At 46.7% G+C, this 19,779-nt stretch overlaps 1 protein-coding gene across 3 annotated transcripts in view; it reads right to left on the bottom strand.

Annotated features, from left to right (window-relative positions):
• PALS2 (protein associated with LIN7 2, MAGUK p55 family member) overlaps window positions 1-19,779 on the bottom strand; it is a 311,218-nt gene that overhangs the window by 129,638 nt on the left and 161,801 nt on the right. For all 3 annotated transcript variants that reach the window (XM_082259378.1, XM_082259377.1, XM_082259376.1), the window contains exon 4: window positions 13,878-14,027. In XM_082259378.1, coding sequence (XP_082115504.1) covers window positions 13,878-14,027 — 150 coding nt within the window. The remainder of the gene's footprint in view (window positions 1-13,877; window positions 14,028-19,779) is intronic.

The following is a 19,779-nucleotide window of genomic DNA, read 5'->3' as shown; positions in this document are numbered from 1 at the left end:
CAGAATGCATCTATTTACACGTTATGGTGACTTTCTATAGATTATGCGGCATTTCATCCTACAGAGTCTGCTTTCAGAAAACATATATTGTTCTGGGGTTTTTAAAAAAACCTTAAGACTAAAATGTCTTAACCCCATTCGTGAGACAGGCATTCGGGTCACGTGACTGCTGTGACTGGTTGTCACAACGGTCAGGTTTGGAAAGCTCCTGGTTGCAAGTATGCATGCTCTCAGCACAAAAATGTTTACAATTAGGTGCATATACGTGTACAGCTGGTGGGAAGAGGTTAAATTACATCAATTAAAGAAAACCTGTACTAAAAGAACAGAGACGGTCATTGCTTACCCTTCATTCAGAAAAAGCTAGGCACTTGGCTGCAATACTAATCAAATGCATAATCACACATTGTAAAGCGCTGCGCAAACTGTTGGCGCTATATAAATCCTGTGTAATAATAATAGTAATTTCTAAGGCACTAATCTGGAACAAATACTGTTTGCAGAATAGTTTTGTCTTTACGCTGGCATTCTAATCTGCATCCTTTTCTGTGAAAATGATTTGAACTGTAATGAAACTAGAAAGAAACTGGCAAATACCCATTTTCTTCGTAATAATATCTGTCCAGAAATAAACAAGAACACCACTAAAATATTTAAAGGTAAAGCTAAAATTCAGGGAAATCTCTTGCAGTGGGGCTGATGTCATCAAGACCAATGTGGGGGTACAGAGGTGTGCACTGGATGGAAAGACTTTGAAAAACAGTCCACTGCTGGAGCTTAAGGGAGGGGTCTTTCATCACCAAGACCTAAACAAGCATTTAACCCAGGCAGCGCAGGGGCAGCTCTCCTGCAAAGGAGGTGGTCTTTTTTTTCCCCCTTCCAGTCCTGTCAGTCCAAAAATGTAAGACATTTTTTTTTTCTTACATCTGCAGCATCCCATACTCGAGATGAGCAGCAGAATGTGTTTAAGGTAAAAGTAGTATACCCATGCTCTATGTGGGAAATATAATTATCAGCCACTCATCATAACCCATTGAGGTATAGACACCACTCTGAAGAAATGCTGTGGTATCTGACACCAAGCCATCAATAGCAGATCCTTTAAATCCTGTAAGTTGCAAGGTGGTCTCTCTATGGATCAGACTTGTTTTTCCAGCACATCCCACAGATGCTTGACTGGATTGAGATCTTTAAAATCTGTAGACCAAGTCAACACCTCAAACTTATTATTGTGTTTCTCAAATCATTCTTGAATTCATCAGACTAGTTCACCTTCTTCCATTGCTCCATGGTCCAATTCTGATGCTCACAAGCCCAGTGTACGTGCTTTAGGCTGTGGGGATGGGTCAGCAAGGGCACCCGGATCGGTCTGCGGCTGCTCAGCACCCTACACAACAAACTGCGATGCTATGTGTGTTCTGAAACCTATCAGAACCAGCATTAACTTTTTAGAAATTTGAGCTACAGTAGCTCTTCTATTGGATCCAACTATGCAGGCCAGCTTTTGTTCCCTATGTACATCAATGAACCATGACTACCCATAACCCTATTGCTGGTTCATTATATTGAGAAAGAAAGAAAGAAAGAAAGAAAGAAAGAAAGAAAGAAAGAAAGAAAGAAAGAAAGAAAGAAAGAAAGAAAGAAAGAAAGAAAGAAAGAAAGAAAGAAAGAAAGAAAGAAAGAAAGAAAGAAAGAAAGAAAGAAAGAAAGAAAGAAAGAAAGAAAGAAAGAAAGAAAGAATTTTCCAAATACTATTGAAAAAAATGAAATCTTCAAAAAAACACCTTACAATGCCTCTTAGAAATCCTTTTGTATATTTTAGCCATTCTGTTGGTGTTTTTACTGTCCTTTCACTCCAGGGCCTACAAACATGTAATAGGTAGTGAGGAAATTAGATGTGTAACTTTTGCCATTTGAAAACTGAAGTTCTGCTTGGATTTTAGGTGCCCCATGTGGCTAGATTGCAAAAAAGTCTCAAATATGTGGTATCTGCATATTTGGGAGTGCAAGAATATGTTTTGGGGTATAGTTCTAAATATGCCCATAATGTGCTGTAAAATATCCTATTAGTAGACAACTGTCTATAAAATACATTTTCATTTTCTATAATTTGTGGAAAAAATGTGATCCTTAAAAGACTTACAACGCTTCTTAGGAAACACACTGGAGGATCGGTTTTCCAAAATGGGGTCATTTTGTGTGCATTTCTCCTGGTTAGGAACTTCGGGGGCCTCAAGAATTGTGATAGGTAGTCAGGAAATCAGAATCATAATGTATGCCCCTTGAAAAGCTAAAGGTGTACCTTGAATTCTGGGCCGCTCTATTGGTCTAAGCAGTGAAAAAGTCTCACACACATGGTATTCCCACACTAAGAAGAATGTGTTTTGGGGTGTAACTGGAAGTATGTCTATACAGTGTGTGAGAAAGAACGTATCTCCTTTAACCTAAGGGAAAAAGGCAGTCAGAACCTCAGGGTTGAGAAATGTCAAATATATACAATGCCTTGAAAAAGTATTCACACCCCTTGACATTTTCCACATTTTGTCATGTTACAACCAAAAAACAATGTATTTTATTAGGATTTTATGTGATAGACCAACACAAAAAGGCACATAATTGTAAAGTAGAAAGAAAATAATGGGATTTTTTACTTACCGTAAAATCAATTTCTCTGATCATTGACGGACACCGCTCCTAATTCTTCCTAACCATTAACCACCAGACTAGGCAGGAAAAAGCAGTGTCAGAAGAAAGCCACAGAGGGTGGGTGCTGTGTTAGTCAAAGAACATCAGAGAAATACATTATAAGTCAAAAATTCAATTTTTTTCTGTCGTTCATTGACGGACACAGCTCCTGATTGTTCTTAGCTATTGGGATGTCCCAAAGCAGTGTTTAACATGAGGGGTGGGAAAACATCAGAAAAAAGTTCCCAAGGCTAATCATAGCCAACCAGGTAACAGAGCTCAACCATAAACAACTGGAGCTCACCTGAAAAACAGTACACCCTCAAAGAGGACCAGGTCCTCTACAGCAGCCAGCAAAACCTTGCGGCCAAAAGAAGCATCCGCAGATGCCAATACAACCACTTTACAAAAAACTTTGTAAAATTGTGTACTGACGACCGTGAAGACAGAAAGCCCAGAAGACACTAAGCAAATTAGTAGAGTGTGCCTAAACAGGGAAAGGAGGAACTTGACCCCTGAACCACCGTCTGCCTGATCCATCTGGAAATCCATCCATCTGGAAATGGTCGCAGAAGAAGCGGACAACCCTTTGTGAGGGCAAATAGAGAGTCTGACTTCCTAACAGACTCCTTAGCTGCCAGATACACCCTAATTGCCGGAACCACATCAAGGACATGCAAGGCAATTTCCTTCAGATATTTAGGCCTGGGACACAGGGAAGGCAACACAATGTCTTCATTCAAATGACAGTCAGAGATTACCTTAGGAAGGAATGACTGACAGAGGCAAAGCACCACCCAACCCTTGTGAAGCACCATAATATGGACAGGATAACGCCATCAGTTCCGACACCCTGCATGCAGAGATGATAACCACTAAAGAAGGTCACCTTCAGGGGCACCGTAAGCTTTTCAAAGAGAAGCTTCAGTAGAGTTGAAAGCACCACATTAGGATTCCAGGGTGGCAACGGAGCCCGCACTGAAGAAACCAAATGTCGGACACCCTGAAGAAAAGGTACGCACAAGGGAGAGTGTGGCCAATTTTTGTTCAAACCCTCCGTTGTCTTCCACGTACGATGGTAGATTTTCTTTAGGAGGTAGATGTCCATGCTTTTAAAAGCATAGGAATCACTGATTTAAACAAACCTCCACCCTACAGCACCTGGCGATCAACAGCCAAGCCGGAAAAAGCCAGCGACTGTAAAGCAGGATGGAAGATTGTTTCTTGGGACAGCAGATCCTCCCTGAGAGGAAGTCCACAAGGAGCATTGGCAACCAGCTGTACCAGATCAGCATACCAAGACTGGCGAGACCAGTCTGGAGCCACTAGAATGACCATAATCCCTTCTGCCTGAATCCTGCACAGGAGTCGTGGCAGAAGTTTGAGAGTGCTGGAATGAATCAGTCAGCCCACCTTCGAATGCAGGCTACTTACTAAGCCCCCAGGGCACTTCTTGTGCCCCCTTGGTGATTGACTTAGACCAAGGCTGTGGCATGGTACGAATTAATTCGTACCGGACACCCCTGAAGACTATTGTCCAATGAGTCAGACAAAGGCTGATCGCTCAGAGTTCCAGTACACTAAATCGGCAGTCTGGGCTCTGACAGAGTCCAGACCCCTGAGCAAGTCTGTGCTGAGGACACCTCCCCACCTGTACAGGCTGGCTTCCGTCGAGACAAGCGTCCAGTACAGGAGAAGGATTTTCCCTGGCGAAGTGCCAAAGAGCGAAGCCACCTCTGGAGACCTATGGAACCTAGACCCATTTCACCAGAATCTCTTTAGCAAAGATCTTGTGTGGAACTGTGCAAACAGACCGCCTCGAGGTTGGACACCATCAGGCCCAGCACATGCATGCAAGCCCGGAGGGATGACCGTCTGCTCAACAACAGAAGCTGAATTGCCTCCTGCAATGTCTGGAGTGTTTCCCAAGGAAGAAACACTCTGGCTGAGATCAGAGTCAGATCCAGATAGGCCATTTTTTTATGGACAGAACCAAAAGCAGACTCCTGAATGTTCAGGATCCCACCAAACTCCCTCAGAGTTTGTAAAGCAATCTCCAGTAGTCCAGAGCAGTCGGTGACTCCGCTCGCAGAAGATCGTCCAGGTACCTCAGTACCGCGATCCCCCACTGACTCAAACAATGCAAACACTGGGGCCAACACTCCTGTGAAGACCCGAAGTGCGGAGAGGAGACCAAAGGTCAGTGCCACAAACTTGTAATGCTCCTCTTCCACAGCAAAACTGAGGAAGCTCTGGCGACCAGCACATATTAGAATGTGCAGGTAGGCATCCTTGATGTTGAAGGAAGCAAGAAGAAATCCCCGATGTAGGAATGCCACTACCATGTGAAAGGACTCCATGCGGAACTTCTGTACTCGCACAAAGGAGCTTAGCGCCTTGAGGTCCAGAATTGGACATATCTTGCCTTCCTTCTTGAGGACTGTAAAGACAGAAAAAAAACCCTTTATATGTCTGAACCCAAACAATCACCCTGTGAAATAACAAGACTTGCACTGCCCCATAGAAACCCCGTAAGTGATCTGAGGACAAGAGCAGGTTGGAAGGGTAAACCTTTCCGGAGAACAAGACCAAAAATGATCTCTGTACCAGGGCGGTCCATGGATCCATAAACCAGCGAAGACGTCCCCTGACCCACATATGGGTGAGGGGCACCTCTTAATGCAGAGGCAGCCTTTTCCGGAGGTCTGGAAGAGCCCGCTCGTGGCTTGCCAGACCAGGTCCTCTAGGAACCTCTGTTGGTGGCCCTGACTTTTGATCCCTAATCTTGAGATCCTGAGAGATGAAGAGGCCACTTAGGAGCCGAGGAGAATGGCTCCTTGCCCTTGGTAGCCTGCGGAAGAAGAGTACTCTATCCCCCGTGAGATCCTTAACGAGGTCATCCAAGGAAGCTCCAAACAGGCGATACCCTAAAAGAGGGAGATCAAATAAGACCTTCTTAGAAGGCATCACAGAAACTGTAGCCCCTGGACCAACCGGTCCGCCAGCTCCGCAAAAACAGGGGGAAGCTATTCTCCCTCCAGGTCCCGGCGTAAAAGCTTAGCCCACTCGGTCAGAGTTAGCGACGCCAGGGCAATAGCAATTGCCAGCCTAATTGCCGAACCAGCCACAGCACATATCGTGGGTCAGAGCATCTGCCCGCTTATTAGCTGGACCTGTAAAGGTCGGGGACTCCTCAACCAGGATGAAGGTAACTCAATTTGACCTGGAAACCCGCGAGTCCACTACAGGTGAGACCGTCCACCTTTTACGCTGTAAATCTTCAAAAAGGATACCGCAAGTAAAAAACGCCTAGCAACTAGTGTGTTTTGGACAACCCACTGTTTGTGACAATGTTGTCAAGGTAAGCGGAAAGAGGAACACCCTCGCCACTTTGGAGGTCCTGTGGGTGCCAAAAGGGACCGGTGACTTAGACACGGAATCAGCTGCAACCTCCATTTTTAAAGTTTCACACACTGACACAAACAGTGCATTCACCAGCACCTATTTAAGCGCGGTTAGAGGAGCAGAGGAATCATCCTCGCTATCTGAAAACTCAGGGTGCGTGGATGCAGACCCAGTAGTGTCGCTATATACTGAGCTCACCCCGAAAACAATCAGGGGAGGCTGCCGACTGCGATCCTGCAAAGGGGATGACGGCCACGGGTCCATAAATGGACCACCTATTGGACCCTGCAAAAAACAAGGGGCTCACCCTTCAAGCCCTCCATAGAGGACATAATAGGACAAAGCCCCTGTAAAGGGGGCTGTCCGCCATGACGCGGAGGCGCAGGCAGGGTACCCTCGCTAAAACAAGGCAGGTGCTTGCCACACCAGGAACAGGGTGGGCACCGCTCCGGACAGGACACCGCTCTATCGCAATGTGGGTGTTGTCGGCTAGAAGGAAACACTGCAACTTAGGCCAAAGCCAGTTCGTATGCGTCCTTGCGATACGTTTAACTCGCAGGCCAACCCCCGTCCAGTGGGGCTATGTCAAACCCGACCTAGCGCGGAGCTGCAGTCTGCAAGCGCTCACTGGCGGGGCCCTAAGGATCTAGATCATCCAGTTTGTTGCCCAGTCCGGCACTTGATTGTAGTTCTCACAGGAACAAAATAATAAGAGGGAAAAAAAATCTATTGAAAATGAAATAATTGCCAGAACCAGAGATTCCAGCAAGGAACTAGGTCCTTACTACTGACTAGGCAGAAAAAAAACTGAGTGCCTATAGCTGAGAGTGGGTGTATACACGGGCCTGCCCATAGGCGTTGTCCAGCTTTTTTTCTGCCTAGTATCCTACTCCTGTAGGGGGCAGTATAACCCAATGGTTAAGAAGAATCAGGAGCTGTGTCCGTCAATGAACGAAAGAGAAAATGGTTTTCCAAATATCTGAAAAGTGTGGTGTGCATTTGTATTCAGCCCCTTTACTCTAAAACCCCCAACTAAAATATAGTGGAACCAATTGCTTTCAGAAGTCACCTGTGTGTAATTTAATCTCAGTATAAATACAGCAGTTCTGTGAAGCCCTTAGAGGTTTGTTATAGAACATTACTGAACAGACAGCATCATAAAGGCCAAGGAACACACCAGAAATATCAGGGATAAAGTTGTGGCAAGTTTAAAGCAGGGTTAGGTTATAAAAAAATTCCCAAACTTTGAACATCTCACAGAGCACTGTTCAATCCATCATCCGAAAATGGAAAGAATAGGACACAACTGCAAACCTACCAAGACATAGCCGTTCCCCTAAACTGATAGGCTTGGCAAGGAGAGCATTAATCAGAGAAGCAGCCAAGAGGCCCATGGTAACTCTGGAGGAGCTGCAGAGATTTACAGCTCAGGTGGGGGAATCTGTCCACATGACAACTCTAAAGCTCCGTACACACGTACTGATCGTCGGCCGACCGATCGGCCATCTTTTGTCCCCGGGCTGTCCTGTCCGCTGAAAAGTGCAAAAGACTGCACACGAATTTTGTCCGCCGACTGCAGAAGTGATGTCATGTGATGGTTAATTTTCCCTGTGTTTTTTCTTTTCGGAGCATGCCCAGTCTTGCAAATCTGCTGTGTCGGCCGAAATCTGTACTGACTGGCGAACAATCGGCAGTTCTGGTGTCGGCATACAAAAATTTTAATGCTTGCACGACAGATTCTGTTCGGCCGAAAGTGCGCTGTCGGAAGCATCATACTAACAAGCCGAAAATCGGCCGATCGGTCGTCGGCCGACAATCTGAACGTGTGTACGGGCCTTTAGTCGTGCACTATACAAATCTGGCCTGGCCTCATGGGGCCTTGTGGGGATGCTTTTCTTCAGCAGGGACAGAGAAGCTAGTCAGAGTTGATGGGAAGATTGAGGGAACCAAATACAGGGCAATCTTAGAAGAAAATTTGTTAGTCTGCAAAAGACTTGAGACTGGGGCAGAGGTTCCCCTTCCAGCAGGACAACAACCCTAAACATACAGCCAAAGTTACAATGGAATGGTTTAGATCAGGGGTATTCAAATGACGGCCTGCGGCCCGCATGCCGCCTGCCAGGGTCCTGAACCCTGCCCGCTGGCCGGGATGTATCATTCACATTGTTTTTTTATTCCTGAATCACCTAATTAGAGCCAGAGGCTCCAATAGGCTTCAGAAAAGGGTGGACCCGGGACACAGAGCACTGCGCCCTAGCCCACCCATTTGTGTGACAATAGCGAATAAAAATTCGCTATTGTCACACGGATCCTCCTCCTGGCCAATCAGGAAGCGGGTCCGAGCCCAGCTTCCTGATTGGCCGAAAGACGAACTCATGCCATTGGCCGAGGAGGAGGCGGGAGGACTCGAGGAGACGCCACCGCCGCAGGTAAGTGCACTGACTGGTCTTTGAATTGAAGGGGGCACGGCACACTGGTCTGTCTGCATTGAACGGGGGCACGCTGGTCTGTCTGCATTGAAAGGGGGCACACTGGTCTCTCTGCATAGAAAGGGGGTACGATGGTCATTGAAAGGGGGCACGATGGTCTCTCTGCATTGAAAGGGGGGACACGATGGTCTCTCTGCATTGAAAGGGGGGACACGATGGTCTCTCTGCATTGAAAGGGGGGACACGATGGTCTCTCTGCATTGAAAGGGGGGACACGATGGTCTCTCTGCATTGAAAGGGGGGACACGATGGTCTCTCTGCATTGAAAGGGGGGACACGATGGTCTCTCTGCATTGAAAGGGGGGACACGATGGTCTCTCTGCATTGAAAGGGGGGACACGATGGTCTCTCTGCATTGAAAGGGGGGACACGATGGTCTCTCTGCATTGAAAGGGGGGACACGATGGTCTCTCTGCATTGAAAGGGGGGGGCACGATGGTCTCTCTGCATTGAAAGGGGGGGGCACGATGGTCTCTCTGCATTGAAAGGGGGGGGCACGATGGTCTCTCTGCATTGAAAGGGGGGGGCACGATGGTCTCTCTGCATTGAAAGGGGGGGGCACGATGGTCTCTCTGCATTGAAAGGAGGGGCACGATGGTCTCTTTGCATTGAAAGGGGGGGGGCACGATGGTCTCTCTGCATTGAAAGGGGGGGGGCACGATGGTCTCTCTGCATTGAAAGGGGGGGGGCACGATGGTCTCTCTGCATTGAAAGGGGGGGCACGATGGTCTCTCTGCATTGAAAGGGGGGGCACGATGGTCTCTCTGCATTGAAAGGGGGGGCACGATGGTCTCTCTGCATTGAAAGGGGGGGCACGATGGTCTCTCTGCATTGAAAGGGGGGGGCACGATGGTCTCTCTGCATTGAAAGGGGGGGGGCACGATGGTCTCTCTGCATTGAAAGGGGGGGCACGATGGTCTCTCTGCATTGAAAGGGGGGGGCACGATGGTCTCTCTGCATTGAAAGGGGGGGGGCACGATGGTCTCTCTGCATTGAAATGGGGGGCGCACGATGGTCTCTCTGCATTAAAAGGGGGGGGCACGATGGTCTCTCTGCATTCAAAGGGGGGGGGGGGCACGATGGTCTCTCTGCATTGAAGGGGGGGCACGATGGTCTCTCTGCATTGAAGGGGGGGCACGATGGTCTCTCTGCATTGAAGGGGGGGCACGATGGTCTCTCTGCATTGAAGGGGGGGCACGATGGTCTCTCTGCATTGAAAGGGGGGGCACGATGGTCTCTCTGCATTGAAAGGGGGGCACGATGGTCTCTCTGCATTGAAGGGGGGGGCACGATGGTCTCTCTGCATTGAAAGGGGGGGGCACGATGGTCTCTCTGAATTGAGGGGGGGGGCACGATGGTCTCTCTGAATTGAAGGGGGGGGCACGATGGTCTCTCTGCATTCAAAGGGGGGGGGCACGATTGTCTCTCTGCATTGAAAGGGGGGGGCACGATGGTCTCTCTGCATTGAAAGGGGGGGGGGGGCACGATGGTCTCTCTGCATTGAAAGGGGGGGGGGGGCACGATGGTCTCTCTGCATTGAAAGGGGGGGGGGCACGATGGTCTCTCTGCATTGAAAGGGGGGGGGCACGATGGTCTCTCTGCATTGAAAGGGGGGGGGCACGATGGTCTCTCTGCATTGAAAGGGGGGGCACGATGGTCTCTCTGCATTGAAAGGGGGGGCACGATGGTCTCTCTGCATTGAAAGGGGGGGCACAATGGTCTCTCTGCATTGAAAGGGGGGGCACGATGGTCTCTCTGCATTGAAAGGGGGGGCACGATGGTCTCTCTGCATTGAAAGGGGGGGCACGATGGTCTCTCTGCATTGAAAGGGGGGGCACGATGGTCTCTCTGCATTGAAAGGGGGGGGCACGATGGTCTCTCTGCATTAAAACAGGGGGCACGATGGTCTCTCTGCATTGAAAGGGGGGCACGATGGTCTCTCTGCATTGAAAGGGGGGGCACGATGGTCTCTGCATTGAAAGGGGGGGCACGATGGTCTCTCTGCATTGAAAGGGGGGGCACGATGGTCTCTCTGCATTGAAAGGGGGGGCACGATTGTCTCTCTGCATTGAAAGGGGGGGCACGATTGTCTCTCTGCATTGAAAGGGGGGGCACGATGGTCTCACTGCATTGAAAGGGGGGGGGCACGATGGTCTCACTGCATTGAAAGGGGGGGCACGATGGTCTCTCTGCATTGAAAGGGGGCACGATGGTCTCTCTGCATTGAAAGGGGGCACGATGGTCTCTCTGCATTGAAAGGGGGCACGATGGTCTCTCTGCATTGAAAGGGGGCACGATGGTCTCTCTGCATTGAAAGGGGGCACGATGGTCTCTCTGCATTGAATTCGTTCATATTTTTTTTTTCAAACTATAGTCCAGCCCCCAACAGTGTCTGAGGGACCGTGAACTGGCCCCCTTTTTAAAAAGTTTGAGGACCCATGGTTTAGATCAAAGCATATTCATGTGTTAGAATGGCCCAGTCAAACTCTAGACTTAAATCCAATTGAGAATGTGTGGCAAGACTTGAAAATTGCTGTTCACAGATGCTCTCCATCTGACAGAGGTTGAGCCATTTTTCAAAAAAGATGGGCAAAAACTTCACTCTCTAGATGTGCAGAGCTGGTAGAGACATACCCCAAGAGATATACCGCAAAAGAATTGCAGCGAAAGGTGGTGCTACAAAGTATTGACTCAAGGGGGCTAAATACAAATGCACATCACACTTTTCAGATATTTTTTTTTTTTTTTAAATTTGGAAAACCATTAATCATTTTCCTTCCACGTCACAATTTTGTGTAATTTTGGGTTGATCCATCACATTAAATCCCAAAAATATAAATTTCAATTTTTTGGTTGTAAAATGACTAGGGTTGAGCGAACACGGACTGTATTGTTCGGGATCGTACCAGACTTTTGGGTGTTCGGTACCCGGACCCGAACATTTCACTGTATGTTCGGGATATAGTCCGTTGTTCGGTAATTTATTTCATGTTTTGGCACGGTTTTAATGGCGCGGTTTCAACAGCTGCAGGGCAGCCAATCAACAAGCGTTTAACTAGTTTGCCCTTAGAAGCCATCACAGCCTAATGGCATGGCTGTGATTGGCCAGTGCAGCATGTGACCCAGCCTCTAGCTGGAGTCATAGCGCCGCACGTCACTCTGCCCTAACTACTGTAGGGAGAGGTTCCTGATGCTGCTGAGGGAGATATAGGAGATTATTGTAGAGAAGGCTGGAGATTGCTTTCAGGGAAAGAATAGGAAGAATCTTATTTAATCAGACAGCGATCTACATCGATTTTATTGTGTGGGAGTGCAGTGCACAATCTTTTTGCCCTGACCTGAGCCCAGTGAGGAGGGGTGTTAGGTTGGCGGCGTGTGGAGGCCATGTAATGCAAGCTCAGTGCATATGTGTCTGCTTAATCTGGATTTAAAAAAAAAAAAAAACATTTTTTCCTTCATATTTTACTGTGACATACAGTGTTTAGACACCGCTGTTCTAATCTGCTATTCAAAAAGCACCAATTTGTTTGCAGAGCACTTGCCATGCTCTTAAGAAGATTTTGCTGCCATTTGCAGCCCTCTAGCCCTTTCCATGTTTTTTTTTAGAGCCATTTTAGTGCTCAAAAGTTCAGGTCCCCATTGACTTCAATGGGGTTCGGGATCGGGGTAAAGTTCGGGTCACGAACCCGGACATTTTTTTTCAAGTTCGGCAGCACCCGGACATCCAGGTGTTCGCTCAACTCTAAAAATGACAAAATGTGGAAAATTTCAATGGGTAACAATACTTGTTCAAACGCACTGTATACTATACAGTGACACTACCTTTCACGCAGTCTTCATTTGGGTACAGTGCTGCACAACTGAGTAATTCTCAAAGTACCCACAGTGCTGAAAACTTAAAAATTGCCTGGACAGGAAGGGGGTTTAAAATACAGGTCTTTAGGTGGTAAAATCTGAATATACAACATGCCTGTCTCTGGTTTTCTATTTGAAGAGCATAATATGGAAATGAAGAGCAATTCAATCCTCAGCAGTGTGTGAAATCTATCAAAGCTAACAAAGATGGAAACATAAAAGGCAATGCTATGATTTGATAAAGCTTGGTATGTGTGTAAATGTGGCGCAAACTGTTTTTAATCTTACTGCCGCATTACATGAGTGTGGACACTGCTGTGTAATATATTCACAACACTCATTAGCAAAGACTTAAAGTGCAGCGACTATGGTCATTACAAGGTAATATATAGCCACTGCAAACAATATTTTCAATGTTTTACAATCCTTGATTCTCTGTACAGGTTGTATATAGGGGCAACTATGTTCGCATATTACATTTACAGGCTCCGTTTCCTGCTTTGCACAATAACTGTGCTTCACGGTTATTGTTTCCTAATGCAAATTTGAGTCAGTTGACTCCCGAAAAAAGTGCTCCCCCTGTATGGCTGCTAGTTTAATGGTGTCTCTGCTCTGATCAGCTTGTCTGTTTTCTTACCTAGAAATTCCATATCTTGGGTACAGTACAACTTATTCATACACCATGGGTTATAGGCTTGTGCCTTCAAATGACTGGACACAGGCAAGCTTTTGCCAGCAAGACCCCTGGGGCGCGTGCTCTATATCCCTTCCCCACCGAGTCCTCTCCTGGGTACAGTATTGTAGCAAACAATGTAGCGACAAGGAGAGATCGGGAGGGTGGCCTGTGTCCTGTACTGTACTTTAAACTATTGAATTTACAGGCAACATTCCTATTGTCCCAACTGTACAGTACAGGGCCACGAACGTAACATCTGTCAAAAACCACTCTTCCCTAAGTGCAGAGTACTGCTGTAAGAACCTTAGTGCCAAAGGCTGATGAGGTATCCAACTGGTAAAACTTTTGGAAAAATATGAATACAACACCAGTTGGCAGCCTTACACAGTTGACCAAGAGACTTGGTGCCTAAGGGCCCAGGATACTCCTGCAGATCTGTTGCAGGACGGGGTTTTGTTTGAGAACATAGGCTCGTGCAATCAAGTTCCCTACCTGCCATGCAATGATGGATTTTGAAGCAGGGTGCCCCTTGAGGTGGTAAAGGAAAAACAAGGAATCGGTTTGTCTAATGGAAGCAGTAGCTTTTAGGTAAAAAAAAAAAAAATGTTTTTTTTAATATCTGGCAGCAACAGGGTTAAAAGCTAAAAAATGAACATCAATACAAACCTCAAATTGTAGTTTAAAAGTCTGCTAGAAGAATGTAAAACGGTAATTTTATACCACAATAGGTGACAATTATAATATTTATTGTATGAAGGATTCCTTACCAAAGGTTCCCCGGCTCTTTTATGAATTCCAACCATGCGAATGGCATCAACTGGTGCAATTTGGTTGTTCATTGCAGAATTCATTTCTGGACTTGAGGGGGGAGAATCATAACATTTGGATGCAACTATGTCATGTGCTTCTAAAAGACTCTGCAAACAAAAATAATTATATCAGAAAAAGCAAAAACAAAACATTTTATCTTAAATGCTTTAAAAGCTCTATTATAACGTCACACATTTGCAATATATTTGCACATTTACTAAGCCTAAAGTAAAAGTAAATAGACAGAATTTTTATGACAGAAGAGACCGTGTTGGTCTGTTCTGTCATTGCTTCTCCCTGCCGGACAGTACGAATATACACTGCGCCGTGCATGCGCTGCTTACAATTGTGGCACCGCTTTGTGCTGTAATGATAGGACTCCCATGCACATACACAGGAGTGATGTCATTGTATCCCAGCCAGCCAAGCATTCGAAGAGTTTGAACAAGGTGTAAGTGCACGTAACAGCCGAAAGCAGACACCACAGCACTAGAGGGGATTCATTGACTGGTAAGTCTGCCAAAATGTACCAATATGTGATGTATACTAATATAGAACGGCATAAAGCTTCCTTCCAGGTGCAATTTCTTACATTTTATTTTTAAGATTGCTTTTAATTCTGCTTTAAAGGATATTTCACCTTTTCAAAAAAAAAAAAAAAAAAATACATGCACTTTTTTGCAGGTAAAAAAAAAAAAGTGCATAATTTTTTCTTCTAAGGAGCCTGCAGAGCACTGCACCTGTGATCGACAAATTATTTAATGATTTTAGTCCATTTTAGTGAGAATGTTGGTTTGATAAACATTTGCGCAAATACAGCGGTGCCTAAAAATTAGTACCTTCTTTTTATTCTACGGGCCGTGTGCTTTCAGAAAATATATGGTTGGGGGAGGGTGGAGGGGTCTTTTATAAACTCTGAAAGCTGTAAAGGGAAAAAGTAAAGCCTCCAGATTAACTTTCCAGTGTGTTGCCCAGTCCAGCAGTGGATTATAATTTTCTGTTCCTGTGAAAACGAAACAAAAAAATGCAATGTAGAAAAGGAAAAAAATTCCAGGACTAAAAGTTTTCAACAGGGAACCAGGTCTTTACTCCTGACTAGGCAGAAAAAACTGAAGTCCTATGGCAGGAAGTGGGAGTATAGCCCCTGGGACTGCCCTAGGGGCGTAGTCAAATTTGTTTCCGCCTAGTCATACTACTGTGGAGAGAGCAGCATAGCCCAAGGGTCAAAGAAGATATGCAGCTGTGTCCGTCAATGAACGTAAGAGAATCCCATTTTCGCTTTCGTTCGACGGACACTGAGCTCCAAAAATCATAACTACTGGGACGTCCAAAAGCAGTATCAAAAGGAAAATGACTGGTGGGGAAAAATAACCCAAGGCTAAACATAAATGCCCTTAACCGGGTCACAGGAGCCCCGTCTGAAAAAATAAAAGTTTAAAGAACACCACCCCTCAAGAGGGAACAGCTCCTCTTAAACAGCAGCCTGCAAAACTTTGTGGCCAAAAGAATCATCCGCAGATGCCAAAGTATCTACCTTATAGAATTTTGTGAAGGTAAGTGACCGCCTTGAAAACTTGCAATATTGATACCTGATGACGGAAGGCCCAAGAAGCACTCCGCGCCCGAGTAGAATGCACCCTGACAGGGAAAGGTGGAACCTGACATTTAATGGAATAGGCCTGAGTCACTATTTGTTTGATCCATCGGGAGATGGTAGTCGAAGTAGCCAGCCCTTTTCTTGTTCCATCCATAACCACAAAAAGTGAGTCTGACCTCTGAAAGGACTCAGTAGCTGCCAGATACACCCGAATCGCATAAACTACATTCAGGGTATGCAAGGCAAATTCCCTGGGATAAGCCAGCTTGGGACACATGGAAGGCTACACAATGTCCTCATTCAAATGGAAGTCAGAGACAACTTTGGGCGGGAATGATGTACAGGGAGGACCACTTTATTCCTATGCACCATCAAATAGGGACTGCGACAGGATAATGCCGCCAAGTCTTATACCCTGCGGGCTGAGGTAATAGCCACCAAGAATGTCACCTCCTGGGATAACGTAGACCAGGGAATCTCCCAAATATTTTGGAGGTTTCTGGAGAACCAAAAGTACTAAATTTAAATCCCGTGGCGGCAAAAGAGACCGTACAGGTGGAGCCACATGTCGAACCCTCTACATGAAGGTGCGAACTAAAGAGTGCATGGCTAGGGGTCAATGAAAGAAGATTGCCAAGGCAGACACATGGACTCACACCAAGAAATATACACTTTCCACGTACAATGGTATATCTTGCTGGAAGACTACTTCCGTGCCTTCACCATAGTAGGGATAACTGATCCAGACAATCCTCTATCCCTCAGTACCTGGCTTTCAATAGCTAAGCCATTAAAACCAGCGACCGTAAAGCAGGATGGTATATTAGCCCTTGAGACAACTTGTCTTTTCTGAGAGGAAGCCCTCAAGGGCTGTTTATGGCCCCCAGGATGATTGGAATATCCTCGCTCTTGATTTCTCGCAGGAACTGCGGAAGAAGCCTGAGCGGAGGATGATACTAGCCTTACTGTGGCCCTTGGATGCCTGCAGCGTCTGTCAGAGGACCTCTTGACCTCGTCATGAACTTCGGTATCCTCCTGTGGAGGACTGTGAAAACAGAACTGTCTTGAAGGTGGATACCACCCGACTTAGAACTTGTACGCAAATCGGAGAGAGAACTGTCTGTGTGACAGCAGCCGGTGAATCACGGCCTGTGGATCCTGAAATTTGTCCAGAGGAAGGACCACCCTGGTCAGAATAAAAATCAGACCTAGGTAAATCAATTTCCTGGACAGGGATACGGGGGGACCTTAGGTAGTTTGGACATCACCTGAACCTTTGCAGGAATTAAATCAACACAAGTAGACTCAGGACCTTAAAAAAAAAAAAAAAAAAAAAAAACTTTGCCCCTCCTTTCTGGGTACCCCCAAAAGAAACATTTCGCAGATCTCCTTGACACTCACAAAAGTCCACGGGGCCGGAAACCAGTGAATAGGTGCATCCACCCCAATAATGGGTGAGGGCAGACCTTTATGCTGAAGGAGTCTTGTCTGCTCGTCCGGAGAAGCTAGCTCTAGGATCACCAGACCAAGGTTGCTTGGAACCTCCCAGGGAAGATTTAAAAAGATTTCCCTTATTCTCCGCCCCAAATGCACAAAATAATTTTCTATGGGCGGAGAAGGACAACCCCTGTCTGCGACGAGGCTCCTTACCTTTCCTTGACTTTGGCAGAAAGGTACTCTTCCTCCCCTGTAATACCGTTAATGATGTCATCCAGGGTAGCCCCAAACAGACGATCACCTTGAAAGGGCAGATCAATGAGAGCTTTCTTAGAGGCTTGGTCTGCTTTAAGCCACAGCACACGCCTAATCACCACCGCTGAAACAGAAAGTTTGGACAGCAGAGCAGCTGTATTCAAAGTTGCATCACAAACTACAGTCCATGAACCAACTGGCCTGCTAAATCAACATAAACAGCAGGGATCTGCTCACTCCCAGGGCCCTCCCAAAAGCTTGGCCCATTCAGTTAGGGTCTGAGACACCAGGGCTGAGGCAAAGACTGGCCGTAATGCTGAACCAGCCATAGCAAACATGCCACAGCCCCTGCTTTCCTGTCAGCCAGGTCCCTAAAGGAAAGGGATTCCTCTACTGGGATCATGGTTGCTTTATTCAACCTGAAAACAAGAGGTTCCACCACTGGTGAACTAGTCCACCTTTTTTAAAGAGGCTCCTCAAAAGGATAACGTACAGCAGAACGTTTGGGGACCACAAAGGGTCATTTTGGTTGTTCCCATTCTTTACAGGAAAACCTGTCAAAATAAGGCACATAAGGAAACCCCATTAGAGTACGAGGCTCAGGGTACCTATCAGCAGAGAGAGATAACAGGGACCCCCAAGGACTCATCCTACCACCCGGAGGAGCACCGAGAATTTGAACCCAGCATCATCATGGACGCCATCCCTGTTTATATGGGGAAAATGGCCCCCCATGACATCATCGGGCTACACAATCATGGACCCCAACCGGAGACCAGCCAAACAAGTAAATGTTTACATTTCGAACCTCCTGAAGGGTGATCTATAAAACAACCTCTGAAGAGTGTCATAAAATATAGTCTAAATGTACCTGGTTTATACATGGGTCCTATATATACACATCTAACTAAAGTAAAGTGTCGCTGTCATCGGGTGGGAATATCTTATCAATTAAAAATCTTATTTTAAAACCAGAGCAAACAAATTTTACCAATTCAATTTGGGAAAGTTTAGTAGGGGGCTATATATATCCCCCTATAGTATAGTATAGTAGGAGTATATTTAGAATATATGACTATTATGATATTACCAGGTCATATATTATATATATCCCCTTGTAATGGAACCTCAACCCACACTGTACTTGTTGACTTCCGTCAGTATACGGCTTCCTCCCAGTCATGAGCATATATACCAGATTTTCCCAGCCGCCCCAACATACAAAGCTAGCCAACAACTTAGCTTGTACTGGAATCACTGTTTATTGAACAGTCACACAGAATTTATATACAGCATGGACCTCCCCCTCCTGATCAGATTACCACACAGAGGTCAGGGGTTGCCTGATTACATTATCATATGCAGATGAAATTGTATACAGAAATAGAATTAACCTGAATTATTTAGCCATCTGGACAGAAACAATGTGAGGTCATTAACATTTAACAATGGAACAGACAGACTTCACACAATCCACATCACACCTCAATAGATAGACAATAGGGAGAGCCTGCCAGTGACAGTGTGTCCGTCTCCTAAATGGAAGTTCATAGAACGCCGCCAAATTAGTCTGGTTAGAGGATTCAGAGGACCCTGAATCCCCCACCAAAGCTGGAGGGAATCTGCTGTTCTGGGATTCCATAACAGAAACAAAAAGTTTTTTTAAAACTGGCCCTTTAAGAGCGCTGCGGACCCCGCAGCGCACCGCTATAGAGACTGTGGAACACAGACCACCCGCAGGGACAAAACTGACCAGGAAGATTGCACAAAATGGGACAGGAAAGGAACAGCAGGACAGAACCCCACAGTGTGTTACCAGCTCCTTCGGTCGGCTCTGTGAGAAAGAAGGAAGTGATGTCACCGCTGGAGGCTGAACTGAGGCTGCAGACCAAGGGAAAATGGATGCCTATGGAAACTAATGGGAGGCTTCGGCAAGATGGCCGCCGACATGTGCGCGGAACGATCGTTTGCCCCACGCAAGATGGCGCCGCAAGGCGCCAAAATCACTACATAGCATGCTGCATAAACGCCCATAATGAAGCCAGACATGCTGCCCACACTTAAAATAGCGGACCGGCGGTTTTTAACCCCGCAGCGGTCGCCGCATGTGTCTGCACCTCCAAGCACCCTAAAGTGACCTCAGAAGAGGAACCCCCCAATCCCCGACAGCGCTGCTGTGAGACTAAAAACCCCCGCAGGGACCGGGAACAGGGAGCCCAAAACGCACAGACACAGGGGACACCACAGACACACAGGACTGCCGACCCCAGACAGAGGCCCCACACAGAATGTACTTACCTGTACCCAATGGCGTGGGGTGCCTCATATCAATAGGGAAACTGCCCACCCTCAGATGGCAGGGGAGTGCCGCCAGCCAGAAACGTAGGACACTAGTAGTGCACGGATAAACCTATGTTGTGTCCAGTGAGGTAGCCACCTCACATGGCTGCATCCCTGATGGACAGGGACGGGTCGTTTGCGAGGCAAGGGCGAACACATAGCCTGCGAAACGGGCTGGGATTCCATCTGACCCTCTGTCCTGGGGAACCAGGACGGTCAGTCCGATTCTC

Source organism: Pelophylax lessonae, assembly GCF_965119305.1.
Source record: "Pelophylax lessonae genome assembly, chromosome: 5".
Classification (NCBI taxonomy): domain Eukaryota; kingdom Metazoa; phylum Chordata; class Amphibia; order Anura; family Ranidae; genus Pelophylax; species Pelophylax lessonae.
Note: the sequence above shows the minus strand (reverse complement) of the source record. Positions and strands in the feature narration are given on the sequence as shown.